Source organism: Canis aureus, chromosome 36 (assembly GCF_053574225.1).
Source record: "Canis aureus isolate CA01 chromosome 36, VMU_Caureus_v.1.0, whole genome shotgun sequence".
NCBI classification, from domain to species: domain Eukaryota; kingdom Metazoa; phylum Chordata; class Mammalia; order Carnivora; family Canidae; genus Canis; species Canis aureus.
Genome location: NC_135646.1, coordinates 22,824,154 through 22,838,740, shown reverse-complemented (window position 1 = coordinate 22,838,740; position 14,587 = coordinate 22,824,154). Strand labels below are relative to the sequence as shown.

At 37.6% G+C, this 14,587-nt stretch overlaps 1 protein-coding gene and 1 long non-coding RNA gene across 8 annotated transcripts in view; one reads left to right on the top strand and one right to left on the bottom strand.

The window, feature by feature from the left end:
* Nucleotides 1–14,587, bottom strand: part of LOC144306213 (uncharacterized) — a 402,455-nt gene that overhangs the window by 6,543 nt on the left and 381,325 nt on the right. For all 4 annotated transcript variants that reach the window (XR_013373229.1, XR_013373228.1, XR_013373230.1 and 1 more), the window contains one exon: nucleotides 4,435–4,501. This is a non-coding gene — a long non-coding RNA (uncharacterized LOC144306213). The remainder of the gene's footprint in view (nucleotides 1–4,434; nucleotides 4,502–14,587) is intronic.
* Nucleotides 1–14,587, top strand: part of LOC144306210 (uncharacterized) — a 133,105-nt gene that overhangs the window by 97,662 nt on the left and 20,856 nt on the right. For 2 of the 4 annotated variants that reach the window (XM_077885628.1, XM_077885630.1), the window contains exon 4: nucleotides 6,691–7,091. In XM_077885628.1, coding sequence (XP_077741754.1) covers nucleotides 6,691–6,724 — 34 coding nt within the window. In that variant the 3' untranslated portion in view covers nucleotides 6,725–7,091. Of the gene's footprint in view, nucleotides 1–6,690; nucleotides 11,274–14,587 lie in introns of those variants that run through there. The other 2 variants (XR_013373210.1, XR_013373209.1) reach the window with 2 other exon arrangements.

The window sequence follows — 14,587 nt, the reverse complement described above, 5'->3', positions numbered from 1 at the left end:
TTAGCTTTAATACCAAATATTTTCCAGATCATGTGACCTTGAAAAACATTTGAGTTAGTCTTTCTGAGTTTTAGAATGCCCAATCCTTATAAGCACTTGCCTTCAAACCAACTAAATAGAGCTCTTTTACAAATTAATTTTTGCAATGCCATCAGAGATAGAGAAAACATTTTACATTTACAACCTACATGGACACACACACACACACACACACACACATCAAAAACACAGACAAAATGTAAACAAAATCTTAGTTTTGTTTCTACTAATATTTGTGGGAAGGACATGATAGGCCCAATTTTTAAATACTCCCCTCTATGTGTGTGGGTATGTATGTATTTTTATGAAAAACTTTTTCCTGAAGGCTCACAGGCCTTAGAAAAGATAGGGGTAGAAAATTTATGACAGGCACAGAGAATCTAAGTTTTCTCCAAGGTGGCTATTTGGAGTATACCTGCCCATTATCAGAGGTGCTAAAGTCTGGGCATAAAAGCCCCTTTGTAGCACTTTGTGTTTTAAAAAGATCTCGTTCCCTCTTTTTTTTTTTCTTTCCAGTCTCAGGAGAGTGTGCACTGTTTACATATCAGAGACATGTTAAGATTTATAATTTCAAGGGACAGAAAGAATGTACAAAAAAATTTAAGTACAGAAAAATTTTATTCCAATATCTTGATTTTTCAAATCATATCTATAAACATTTTGAGATGAATAGGTGAGGTTTGGAGATTGGTAAAAATAAATGGACTTTAACTTGTTTCTAGAGTTAATAATTCTGGTTTGTAGAGATTTATATAAAGACAGTTGTTCCTAACTCCACAAAAAAAACGGATTCCAGCTTGAATATCAAGGGACTAGCTCATATCTTTTTAACTACATTTGCTTCTTTATACCAGGGAGAATTTTTAACTAGAATGGGAACCAAAAAAATGTATGCCCTTGTGAAGTCTGTCTAAAGTATTTTAACAAAATCCTTTTTTTTTTTTTTTTTCCTGGGCACACAATTTAACGTTGTTTTCTATTAGGCCCAGAATACTGGCATTTTGCAGATCATTTGGAGGAGGAAGAGAAATTTGTAAGTCTAGGAGGAATTTTGGTCATCTATTTCCTCAGAAAGGAAGGTTGTAATATAGTAAAAAAAACATCTCAAATGACTCTCTAAATTCAGTAGGATCTTTTGAAAGTAGAGGTATAAGGGCTTTATATCTGGAAGCTCTGCTGTTATCTTTCCTGTCGGGCATCGACACTCCTGCAAAGGACACTGTATATGAACACCTGAGGCTTGGCAGAGCTGATTCCAGAGCCCTGGAAGGTAGGAGCAAAGCAAGCTTTATTGCCAGTCGTGGGTGCTTTGGTTAAATTTATTTTCTGGCTTTCAGCACTTACATAACTCTGAACCTAGAGATTGGGCCCGAGTGATCTCTGTCAGTCTTCTAGGGAAAGGGGAGTTAAAACAGGCAGATGTGGAGAGATTTACAGATGGAATTTACATTAGGATGGTCCAGAACATTTCTTTTTGTCTTAAGTCTACCTTCTTTTACCTTGTCAGAGGAGTCTTAAGGTTAGCTGTTGTACTAATAAGATGAGTGAGAGCCTCTATAATACATACATATTTAAAGTATAAGCAACTTAAAGGATCCATTCATCTCTAAAACCAAACAAAATAAAGAATCCATCATCTGGCCATTGATAAGTAGGATCTATGCACAGTGACTCAAACCAATGACCCTCTTTTGTTTGTTTCAGGTTTTTATTTAAATTCTAGTTAGTTAACATATGATGTAATGCTGGTTTCCGTAGAATTTCATGATTTATCAGTTACATACAACAGCCAGTACTCATCCCAACAAGTGCCCTCCTTAATGCCCATCACCCATTTAACCCATGCCCCACCCACTTCCCCTTCGGCAACTTTCAGTTTGTTCTCTAGAGTTAAGAGTCTCTTACGGTTTGCCTCTCTCTTTTTTTGATTTCCTTCCCTTTGTTCATCTGTTTTGTTTCTTAAACTCCACATATGAGTGAAATCATGGTATTTGTCTTTGTTGACTTATTTAGCTTAGTATAATATACTCTAGCACTACCCATGTTGTTGCAAGTGTCAAGATTTCATTCTTTTTGATGACTGAATAATATTCCATCACATATACACACACATCTTCTTTATCTTCATCAGTCAATGGACATTTGGGTTCTTTCCACAATTTGACTATTGTTTATAATGGTGTTATAAACATCAGGGTGCATGTGCCCCCTTTGATTCAGTATTTTTGTGTCCTTTGGGTATATACCTAGTAGTGCAATTGCTGGGTCCTAGGGTAGTTCTATTTTTAACTTTTTGAGGAACCTCCGTACTGTTTTCTACAATGGCTGTACCATTTTGCATTCCCACCAATAGTGTAAGGGGGTTCTCCCTTGTTTCCTGTGTTAAATTTAGCCATTCTGACAGGTGTGAGGTAGTATCTCACCATGGTTTTGATTTGTATTTCCCTGATAATGAGTGATGTCGAGCATCTTTTTATGTGTCTGTTGGCCATTTTTATTTCTTCTTTGGAAAAATGTCTTTTCATGTCTTTTACCCGTTTCTTGACTGGATTATTTAAACCAATAGCCTTTTAAAGGCAGAACCAAAGATACAAGAGTTGTCCAGAGAGGACACGGATGATCCAGCCCCATGATCCAAAAGTTTACTCCCCAAGTTAGTCTAAGATAGCAAAGGCCTTCATTGCAAAGGAGGTAAGGAGAATCTCCATTTTCCCATGAAAATGTGAGATGCCTCTAGTCCTAGACCTAACTAAGCTGTAACACCAAGTAGGTGCTCTTGGAATGGGACTTTCCAGCACTAATTAAGCCATGAAAGTTGAGATGACAAACACCCCTGAGAGCTGACATAGACAGAGAGAGGCTGTTCTCTGCCTATTCAACTGGCCACCAAGGTACACCCTGGTAAATGGAGACCAAAGAGAATGTTCTCAATCATCACAAAGCAAAGCTTCTAGATTTTTCCTTTCATTTTGTTCAATGTCCTAACAGTTTTAAGTACCTAGGTGGTAAGGGACTATGTATTGTTTTATAGTGTAAATCATTGCACAAAAGTTTTTTGAGGTTGGAGGGTGACCTACTGTCTATCAAACCCATTCTATGCCAAGCTAATCCTATCACAGGAGTCTTCCTGAGATGGTGAGTGTTCTAACAGCTTTTAGGTGTCCCACCCATGCCCACTAGTTTTGTGGCTTTGGCTTCCAAAATGTCCCTTAGCGATAGATGACAAACAACATAAAAGACACAGCCAAAGGAAGACAAAGACCCTCTCTGGGAGGAATGGATTAGTAACCAAACAGTGACTTATCCTAAGGAACTAGTTTCATGAATATTTTCCCCTGCTAGTCAAGATTTAGAAAGAGAGGAAGAGAAGTCTCACCATTCTCCATCCGTTGGACTGTGCAGATAGAGGCTGACATGGTGAGAAATCTCTGCTTCTGCCTGTAGTATGTAAGATGTCCTAGGACCTTTAAGCTATAGCAGTGCCTGGGTAAATGGTGTCCAGCAAGTTAAAGTATTATTTCAACTTTGACAAGTGTTTGGGAGCAAATAACTCCTGTCTCCTTCAAGGGTCCTTCTAACTGGGCTAAGAATCAAATTGACATGAGGTAGATTAACAGTAGAAAATAAAATTCAATACCATATGTATGGGGGGAGCCACATAGACTGGCAAAGGGGTCTATATGTCATCCTGAACTAAGGAGAAGGGGGTAGGGAGGGGTCTGGCACTTTAAAGGAAAGGCATGTAATTCAGAGGGCGATAAGAAGAGCAGATGTTTGGTAATTAGATGTTTGCCTTGTCATCTCAATGGGTTATTCATTTAAAATTGATCTCTGCTAATAAGCGATCAATTTTCTAAAGTGGGAAAGACCCCCCCACACACTTTAGATTCTTCTGTGTAGGTAAGGGAGGGGCAAGAGTTTCTCTTGAGTTCCCAGGGTCTTGATTGCCTTCAGCTCAAAATAATCCACGTGCAAAGTGGCCCCTTCATCTTTTTCCTGTGCTGATACTATTTGTAGATGTTTCAAGAAGCACCTGTGGGTTATCTAACAGCTTGACTAGACACTAGACATTTCAGACATTTGGACCCAAAGGGGTACTTACCACCTGAGGACATGGAGTTCCTGTCCTAGCAAGCCCACTGAGTGACACTGAATGCTGGGGGTATTCCGTGTAAGTTGTGAAAGGGGATGTAGAAAGAGATAACCTAGCTGCTGGGGTTTCTTTGGAGAATCCATTTTACAGCCTAAATCACGATCTGTTGTCAGAAGAGTTTGTGCCTATTCACAGAGCTATTTCTAGTATTTGTGATCGAATTAGTGACAGACTGTGTCCACAGGATAGCGCATAAACGTGAAATAAGGTAACACAGGGCTTGTTTACAATGCAGAGCTTACCTATCTTCGAGGCCTGGAGATGTTGTTTCCCTGAGGAACCCAGGAACAATCCGTATTCACTATGCTCCTGTGAAAGAATGGAGGCCAAGTCTTTCACATTGAGCTTTCTTAAAATTTGTTAGACCACGCTTATTTTGAGAGACATCTATCACAAAGTCGTGTGCCACCTTAATAGTGTTGCAGACTTTAACCTCGCCTTACATCTGCCTGCTTTTAAATACTGGCACACACACAAAAGATTCATTAGATGTCAAAAAAAAAAAAAAATGAAGGCAACAAATTGCGTGAAAACTCTGTACCATAATTAGGCAAATTCTGTAAGCTGATAGAATACTTAAAAGGTTTTTTTTTTTTTTTTTTCCTCTTCAATAATCCATAAAGCAGTCAGGTCCACCTCTCCATCAGTGAGAATATTAATTTATTAATTTCAGAGAATGATGAACCAATAAAACATACTTGATTCCTAAGGATATTCCCTCCAAAAAATCTGAAATGTCTTTACCATTCAATGACACTCTTTACTATATATCACAGATACTTTGCATGTTACAGCACGTGGAAACAAGAAACTGAGGGCCCTTAAAAGTTATCCACACCAGGGTTATCGGAGTGTGGTCATCACACCAGTAACACCAGCAAATTTGCGATTTTGTTAGAAATGCAAATTCTTAGGCTACGTGCCTGACAAATAGGTTCACCCCAGAAGTTTGGATTTTCAAAACCCCTTCCAATATTTGAAAGCCATGAATCTATACCAGTTCCTTCCAATTAAATTAATTCAAAAGATATTTCTTGTACAACCTTTGGCCCAGAAGAGATTTCAGTTGGAGAAAGTTTTTATCCTCAGTCTATACTTTAAGATGCTGCTAGAATTGCTCTAGATGCCATACAAAAATTAAAATTTTAAGTGAATTTATAAACTAGGTATCCTTTCACTTTTTCAATGCATACAAGCAAGAGGAAACATTACCCCAAAAGATGGGATAAGAAGCAGAGTCACTTCTGTCCCCAAAATGAGGCTCTGGAATAGGATCAGTTATCTGGAAAGCCAGTAAGAAAAGAACAGCTTGAGAGTGCAAAGGTAAAATGAGCGTAGAATGTTATAAAAACATTTTTGAGCAGCCCACCCAGACAAGGGAAGTCTGCTATTACGTCCTTAACTAGGGATTCCTCCTCCTTATCATGTTACCCCATTCCGTGGGCCTTGAGCCACACAGTGTTCTCTTCTTAAATGACAGAAAAAATAATGAAGGTGAGAGAGCGGTTTCACAGCATTAATGATCTCAATTGAACTGTCTGGCATTTATTATTTACAGTATTTCTCACATTAATTTTTGGCACAGTAGTATGTTAGTCGATTGCATAGTGTGGGCAGGAAAGGAGATTTTTGAATTTATTTTATGCAAGCTAAAAAGTTCACACTGATTTATACATGTACAATGGAATAAGATTCAATGAGCCTTGATGAGATAAAGCTGAAATAATTCAGAATCAGGAGCCTGAAATATTATAGGCAGTTTGTTCATCTCTGAAATCTCATACTGTTATTTAAATTCCTCCAAGTTCATTAATCCCATTTAATAGCAGCTGATGCAAATCCACTTGGACTTTGGGGAGGGAAAAAAATAATGGGCCATAATGCCTTTGTGCCACAGAAAATAATACAATTATTTTTACTTTGCAAGAGGTCACAATTGAAGAGTTTGAGATTTTGAGCTGCCATAACTACAAATTTAGCAAAAAAGTAGGCATTTAATGATAGAGTCCACTTTGGTGGTTTAGGTTTTATTTTGAATGTTTGTTTTGTCTTAAAAACACTAATGCTGAAATGTTGTCTCAAATCTTTATTTTCAAATCACTTATTATATTACCATAAATTGTAGGGTGCAGTAAAGGCCAGATTTGAAAGAAAGCACACTTTACTGTCTCATTTTTCTATAAATAACATGACACTTTATGAAATAAGAATTATCATAAAAGTTTCTTTTTTTTTTTTTCTCCTATAACTCCAGTTGCTAGCATAGCTCAGCTAATGGCCTTCCTCCAAGTAGCTCAGTGGACTGTTCCAAATATAGGAGCATAATGGGTAGAGGTTAACTGTAGGAAGTCTGAGAAAAACAGTAATCTATAATTTTGCCACAATTATAATGTTTCCCTTAAATAATAGTGAAGTCCATGGGGTGAGTGCTAACAAATACCTTTTAAAGATGCTCTTATTACTTTCATTGTCTTGATGCTTGTGCTCTCTCCACACAGGCCATTAGAAGCAGTGAAAGACTTGGGGCTTTGACCCATGGAGGCTTAGAGGTTGTGGTTAACAAGCAAACAGAGGACCTCAGCCCGCGGCCCATCCTCGGGTGGAGTGCACTGTTATCTAGAAGCCCGGCTGTGCCACATTTACAGGAAGCAAACCCAGCAAAATTAAGAGACTGTCAGCATTAGCGAGGCCTCCACCAAAGCCCCTCAGGGGAGAAAATCAGGTTTGGCTCAGTTGGGAAGACCCCAGAGAAAACCTTTATTTTCTCAATAAAGAGATAAGATGCCAAAATTCCTCAAAGGGAGTGAGTTTAGGTGTCAATCCCATTTTGTCCATTTGACCCCCTGCCTTTGAGAAGAGAACATTTACAACAGAACTATCTCTTGGATAAAGAACCCAGTAAATCATACAGAGGGCTGTGTGAGAATATCCTAGATGCAATATGCTCGGGACACACTCACATCCCAAGTATCAAAGCAGAACATGTGAGCTGCACATTTAAACAAATGCTGAGCAGTGAGTGAGATGAGCATCTCTGTAATTAGACCTGTAATTTTGAAGTATGAGGCTTCAGGATCTCTGGTTATCTAATATCTTGGGAACAAAGAAAGGTCTATCTTGAGGGAAAATTCTCCCGGGCATCAGGGACAGAGGGAACAGTAAAACACAAACTGTCCCGGGTGGATTTATTGGTGTATTTCAGGAGAGTCCATCTTCTGTCCCCACTGTCACACACTGTACTATTATGGATTGTGATTAGGGATGGGATCATGTGTTTTGCCAAGTTTAAAACCCACACAAAATTGTAGGGTTAGAGTCTGGAACAAAACTCCAGCTTCTTGGTGTGGAGTTTTTCTACTTATGGCAAAATGTGGCTTCCGGGAGGGTGAGTTAAGATGCCTCAAAGGGAAAAAATTCTTCCAAAGGAACATTTTGATAATTCAAGTGTAAATAAATATAAATCCAAAACACATTTTTAATTAAAGGGAAATTGCTTAGAAAAACATATTTATATCCACTCCCCTTCCGCATACACTCACTCGCAATCCTCTCCAAATAAAGTTCAAAAGGGGTAGCTCTGGAAGGGGAGGGTTTAGAAACCCACACTCAATTGCCTCCTTGAGATGGTGTCTCAGAATCAGGCTTTTTGAACACACATAAAGCTTATTAAAAGTAATGCTTAAAGTGTTGTTCTCAGTCACCATAAGTCATGTTTAAAAATAACTGCTTGTGAGACTTACATCGCCCTGTCCCCACCTCCAACATCACTACATGTTTGCCCTTTTACCCTAAGAACCTGATCCCTCCACAATCAGGTCTTCCACTCCCCAGCAAGTCCCTGGATGGTGAAAGCCACAATTCCTCTGCGTTTTCACCTGTTTCTTCCTTACCATTCCATCACACCGACGCACTCCAATTACTGCGTGTGAAATAGGAAGATTTCATTTTAGCTTTGTTCTTTCAAGCCCTCTTTCTCTTGTGGCTTTTGTGGTATCTTATAATTATGTTTCATAAAATGCTTTCAGGCCTATGTTCTCCATATATAGATATATAAAAATATATATAATAAGCAACCATTCAGAAGAAAAGAAGACAGGAACAATGGGAAGGAGAAAATTATGAAAAGAAGTATTCAGTTACCCTCAAACATGTGTCCTATCTATGGTTTGTATTTTTTCTTTAAACCCGGCTTCAAAAGGAAGCCTAAAGATACTGATACATAACCTCTTAAAGAGCTCTCACCAGCTGCCTACAAGGACACGCAGAATTTAGTATTTGTTTCACTATTTATACAAGAAAGACCAAAGGAAGTTTAGCTTGTGGAAATGAAGTAATTAAAAGAGCGCATAGAAGTTAGCCTTGAATTTTTATTTTCGATTGTGTTTTTTTTTTTTTTCTTACAATGTCCTTCTCCTAACCCTACCTAGATATCTGTCTCCTCCGCTAGCTGAACTCAAGTGAAAGGGTGTGTCTTACTCATTTTGATATTTTCACTGTCTACCACTGACCTGGAACTTACAAGAGGTGCCCAATAAATATTTACCAAATGTTTTGTACATAATGTGTGTGTGTGCACGGTCCTCCTCTTTTGTCTGTAGTGACAAAAGAAATTTATCCTCTCTAAAATCCTCCCCTGTGGCCAGGGCTATTCCACTCATCAGTCAGATCTATCACTTGTACAAAACTGAAACCAAAAATTTAAATGAATATTTTAGAATCTTAATTAAGAGGCTCATAATCACATACACCATATCATTCATGATTGTTTTCTTACAGTTGAGAATATCATCTGTTTAAGACAAGATAGGTTTGAAGTATGATTTTGGTTTTAATTACTAATGGCACTTGCCAGTAATGAGTTTGTGGCATGTGTTTAGAAACTAATGAAACAAACGCTTTTCACCCTCGCTTGAAACCATATGCATGTGTAGTCGAAAGGTAAAATCAATAAAATAAGTCTGATCATTTATCTGGACTATATATTGTGACTATATTATTTTATATTTGAATCCCAAGACACTCAATAAAAGAACAGTTTGGGGGCTCTCAAAACTGTAGTACCTGTCATTGAAAGAAACAAGAAATCAAAGGATAGGTAAGAAATCAGCTAAATTTTTATTCTAAATTTCAATCTGCAATTTGTGGTGGAAAGAGCCTTTCCTATTATTTTAAATAATATTTGGTATTTGATATCAATTTGCAGAGATCTTAAGCTCCTACTTTTAGGGAAGAAAGAAAACTATTTTTAGCTTTCTTTGCCATTCAATGCTTACCATCAAACTAATCGGGAGATAATTTAGCAGTAACAATGAAGACTTACGATTCCCTTTTTCTTTAACTGAATTTCTTCTTTTCAAGTTAATGATTAAACACATTGAGTAGCATAAATTGGAGGAAAATGAGATTTCCCAGGCAATGAATGGCTTTCTGATAGGTTACAAATTTATTCTGAACAGATAAGCTACTGTATTTTCAACTGGACAATCAAAATATCATTTTACTTCAAAGGAAAGGGAGCAATAATTGAATGCCTTGACTCACTTCACATTTATGGCTATTTTCCCATTACAGAATACAGTTGGATATAGTTTTATATGCCTGTGAACTGAGCACATTTCTTCTGCACATGGAACTTACTATATGAAGAGGGGTATTGTAAGGTAGACAAAATGAGAGGCATGTAAGAATCAGGTCAATGGCAATAAACCCTTCTTGCTAAGTATTCAGTTGCCCTCTTAACAGAATAAAGACTATCTTGGGTTATCTTTTCTTAAAATCACCTCTTTTGCCACAATAGTTTAAATATCCACATACCCATATTTAAGGGCATCTTATTTTTCACTAAAGAGTTTGAGGAATATGACAATATATATATACTTATAACACCGGTTCTAAAGATGTGAATGACAACCAAAAGTTGACCAAAAAATGAAAAATTTAAAAACGAATTAAAAAATTAAGAACTTGATAACACAACAAAATGGCAGCCAAGTTTGTCACTTTTTTATATGTTTGGGAGGAAATCTGAAAGGGGAGTGAGCAAACATGTAATCCCGGTGTGAAGGGTCTATTCCTTAATCACATGTAGTAAATCTCAAACCAAGAGCAGTGTGGACACACAGATGTTAAAGTAGACACAAGGGGTTAATTTCCACAGTTAGCACAGACTTATCTAAAACCAGGCTTTGGTTAGCCTCATTGTTATTATTATTTAACTTTTATCAAATGCCAGTGATGCACTTTATCATGAATGAAACACCAACTGGTCTTGAAGAATCCTACCTGTTTTTATGTAAAGGGGCCATAGACCTCTAATTCTGAGGGTAAAAACTTAGCTGGTATTATCCTTTAAATGTAATGCATGAGGTCCTTGTCTATAGTTCTCCTTGAATCTATGATTAAATAAGCCAAACCACACTCCTTATGGAATGGTGTATATTGTAAGTACCATAACTTTCTTAGGCTTGTTCTTAAGACTCAAGGAATCCTACCTTTGGGGAACAGGTTTGTATTAATCCATAGGAATTAAAAAATCAGAAACCATCAATATTCACTTTGATATACAAAAGGCAGGTCTAGGAGAGTGTCAGAGGAACAGTTTGTTTCATGTGATATTTATTGAGATTATACATACTGTAAATGGCAAACAAGATGCTCTTGGCCTCAAATACTCACAATATAGTGGGGGCAGAGGTTACTGGAATACAAATATATAAAAAAGAGCTGCACTACACTTCCACAGGGGTAGGGGAACCACACATTTGGGTAGTGGAATGGGGGTAAGGAGAGGAAATTCTTTCTCAAGGAGGAATGTGGTTGAGCAGAGTCTTGAAAGACTAATGAAAATTAGCCTGTCCCAGAGCTGGAAGTAGAGCGTTCAAAGAGAAGGAAATGAAATAGAAGTCAAATAATAGAAACAAGGGAGACATCAGGGCAACTTGCCAAGAGTGCAGTAGGCTGGGCAGGCCGGGGAGTGGTCCCAGGCGAGGCTGGAACATTGAGGGCAATTCCAGATGACTTTGTAGAATGCTTCAGGATTTACACTAACATCCCTGGGGACCTTTTGGACACTTTGAAGTAGGTGAGTGCCGTGATCGGTTTTACTTTTTAAAAAAATCTTTTACTGGCACCCTGTAGAGGATTTTTGGACTAACTGGAGAGGAGTGACGGGTGTTTTAACTGATTTTGAAATATCGCTGTGGTTTCTCCCTTCAGGTCTAATTCCTAAACATAGTATGGACCACTGCCATGCCTTATTGGAATGCTTCCTCCTTCAGCCAATGGGCTTATAGGAAAGGCACCAGAAACATGACTATTCCAGAAAGTCAAAGCAAAGCAGATCATGTTTTCTTCTTTAGGGAATGGCCCCATCAGATGCTATTTGGCAAGTCACTTGGCTTCCCATTTCACCATAAAAATCATCGCCAGTTTCACTCTTGGGATTTATTAACTCTTTCTTTGATGTTAACAGATTGGCAGTAATCGTGGCCCCTCTTCAGCAAGCTCATTATGACCAGCAGCTCTTAGTAATGCTCATTTTATCACATGCCACGCACTGCAGTAAGCATGTACGTGCATTACTGTATTGAATCCTCCAACAACCCAATGAGATAGATGCCATCATCATCATAGTCACCATCGTATCCCCATTTTGAACATGGACAAATGGAAGCCTAAAGAAGTTATGTGACTTGCTCCCAGGAAACACCAGGAAGTGGCAGGGCCAGGATAGGAACCGAGAGCTGTTTTATTCCAAAGCCTATACCCTTGATCATTTCTATATCCTGCCTGTTTGCATCAGTTTTCATTGGAAATAAAAGTTAAAACATTCCAAAGTATTTCTCTTTAGCAGATGATCTACTTCACTCCAAACAGAAAATATTTTAGCATCTCCAATAGCATATTTTAAATGAATTCCTTATAGTTTTATTGGTGTCCATTCGCCTTTCAGAAGTCTCTCTTTTGTTTTGTTGCAACTTTGGTTTTATTTGTATTTTAGATCAAGATCTTTCTTCCTGTGGAGTCTATACAGGCCACTCTTGGGACTTTCTTACGTTGCAGCAGAGGCTAAAAATGGAAAATTCAAGGTCCTTAACTGGACTCTGGCTTTATAATTGCCTCTGTGGTGCTCTCACCACATTCCCAGATGTGCCAGAGAGACAGAGGGTAGGGAGGGAAGTGCAATGTTAAAATAAGGCTAAGCAAACAGTTTGCCCAACAGATGTTAACCCAATTCATAATTTAAAAGTTCCTATTTTTGTTCACCGCTTAGACAATGGACATTTTAATTTCCCCTCCAACCATTGCCTGTGAATTAGGTTCAGAAAGCTAAAGCCATCATACTTTTTTCCTAGTCCTAGGTCAAGGAGGCAAAAGGAGTATGTTTTCTTTTTATTTGAAGCAGAGCATGATTATGAAACCTTGTTAGGACTTAAACAATTTGTTTAAATATGTCTCAGTTAATATGGTTACCAGGACTAGATTTAATCAAAGTTGAATAACTTATTGTTGTAGCACAAATCCTATTGGAAAAGCAATACCCAAGAGTTACATTTACATAATTTTAAATAGAAAAATTGAAATTAACTGTAACTAATCAGCACTTCTTTTTCTCTCAACCACTCTGTTTGTAGTAACCTTTGTCCTTAGGTAGGGTTCAGGCATTAAAGAAACCCAGTCAGTTCATCAAAGTGGTGGTATCCCCTACTGAGGGACGCTAGCAGAGCAGTTCTATCTGTTACAGTGAACAGAGGAAAATAATACTTGCCTGATCTTTAAAATATATGTGACAAATTACTTATCTTGCAGAATTGGGTTTAAAAATGTGAGTTTCCTAATCTCTTGTGTTACACTCAAACCACAAGAAAGTTGCACCCCCTTGCCTCCCACATGTTGGGTCCCACGACCCCGGTACCACAAGTCCCACAGAGAGAACCAGCCCATGGGTGCAGGAAGATCAAGCTGACGCAGAGCTGGTAAGAAGCTTGGTGGTAAAAGTCAAATATATATTGGAGGAGCTAAAATAACTGCAAGCCCAGCCCTTGTGGTATAATGGCAATAAATAGAGAACAAAGGCATGTGGAAAAGAAAAAGGAAAATAAAACCCCTGAGGAAAATCTAAAGAATAATCAAGTGTTAGGTGAAAGCTCGGGATAATAAGAGAACTTTCTTTCAAAGGAAGAAGTTTCTTTTCTGATCCTGTATTAGAACTTGTAGAATTTCATCCTTTTTTTTTTTTTTTTTTCTCATGGGTCTTAAGCATTTCTCATAGGTCAAAATTATATACTTCGACACTTATGGGCTTTCTACTTAACAGAGGACTGACCCAGGTGAACCAGGAGGCTAGAGGGAAGAGGAGCCCCAGTATAAGAGTAGGTGAATGTACCAAAAAGAGCATCAGGATGAAGATGATGAAGATGATGATTTAAAGGCATTTTTTCAAAGGATAGAATCAGAAACCTAGACATGACCATAGAAACTAAATCCTCAGAGCCTTCCATTTCACAGGTGAAAGGAAAACAATGACAACAAGGAATCAGATTATTTTCACTGCATTGCCTTAGGTTACACACTTCATTCTAGAATCTCTGTTGTCCTTTCAAATACGTGAGCCCCCCAACTACGTCGCAGGTATGAGGGCATCTGAGTCCTTCAAGAGTTGGGGCAATTTTCGTGTTTGGCAGAATCACATTTAAAAATTCAACAACTTTAAAATGCTTCTGTTGACTGTATTAAATTTATATTTTGTATGATTTTCTTTTTCCCCTGGGAAATTGTCTCTAACTTCCCAAAGGAAGGAGCTTGACTTTGGAATAATTTACATCTTGTCCATTTTTAAATCTTGGTTTCCCACAAGTCTGTGAGTATAAATGTAATATTCCCCCTCCCATTTTGAACCCCTGATGGGACACGGGTTGCAAGGACACATATGAGGACGTTGAGGAGTTTCTAAGAAGTTATGGCCTAAGTAACTTTTGTTATGAAAGCAATAGGAATAGAGATTTTACTAAAGTTCTTTTGTAACCACAAAAATCTTACAGAGGTAACTATTTTAACATTGACTTCTACTTGCCACATTTATGGCCTTGTGAAAATGAAACCAAGCAAATAATCAATTTTGTTGTATATACTGTATATCAGCTGTTACATATTTTTATTATGCAGTATAGTATAATTTATATATTATAAGCATATATTGAAACTAAGTAGAATAAAGAATAGTGTAGTTTTTTCTTACCTTTTTCTCATTATTTTTAAGGTTTGAAACTATATCTCATCATGGTAACTTTGAATCCTATATTAAAATAAAGACTTTAAAAACCCCCCAAATTTTAATGGCCTCTCAAGTAGGTCTTTTTTGAGATTTTTAAAATTTATTTATTATTTATTCATGAG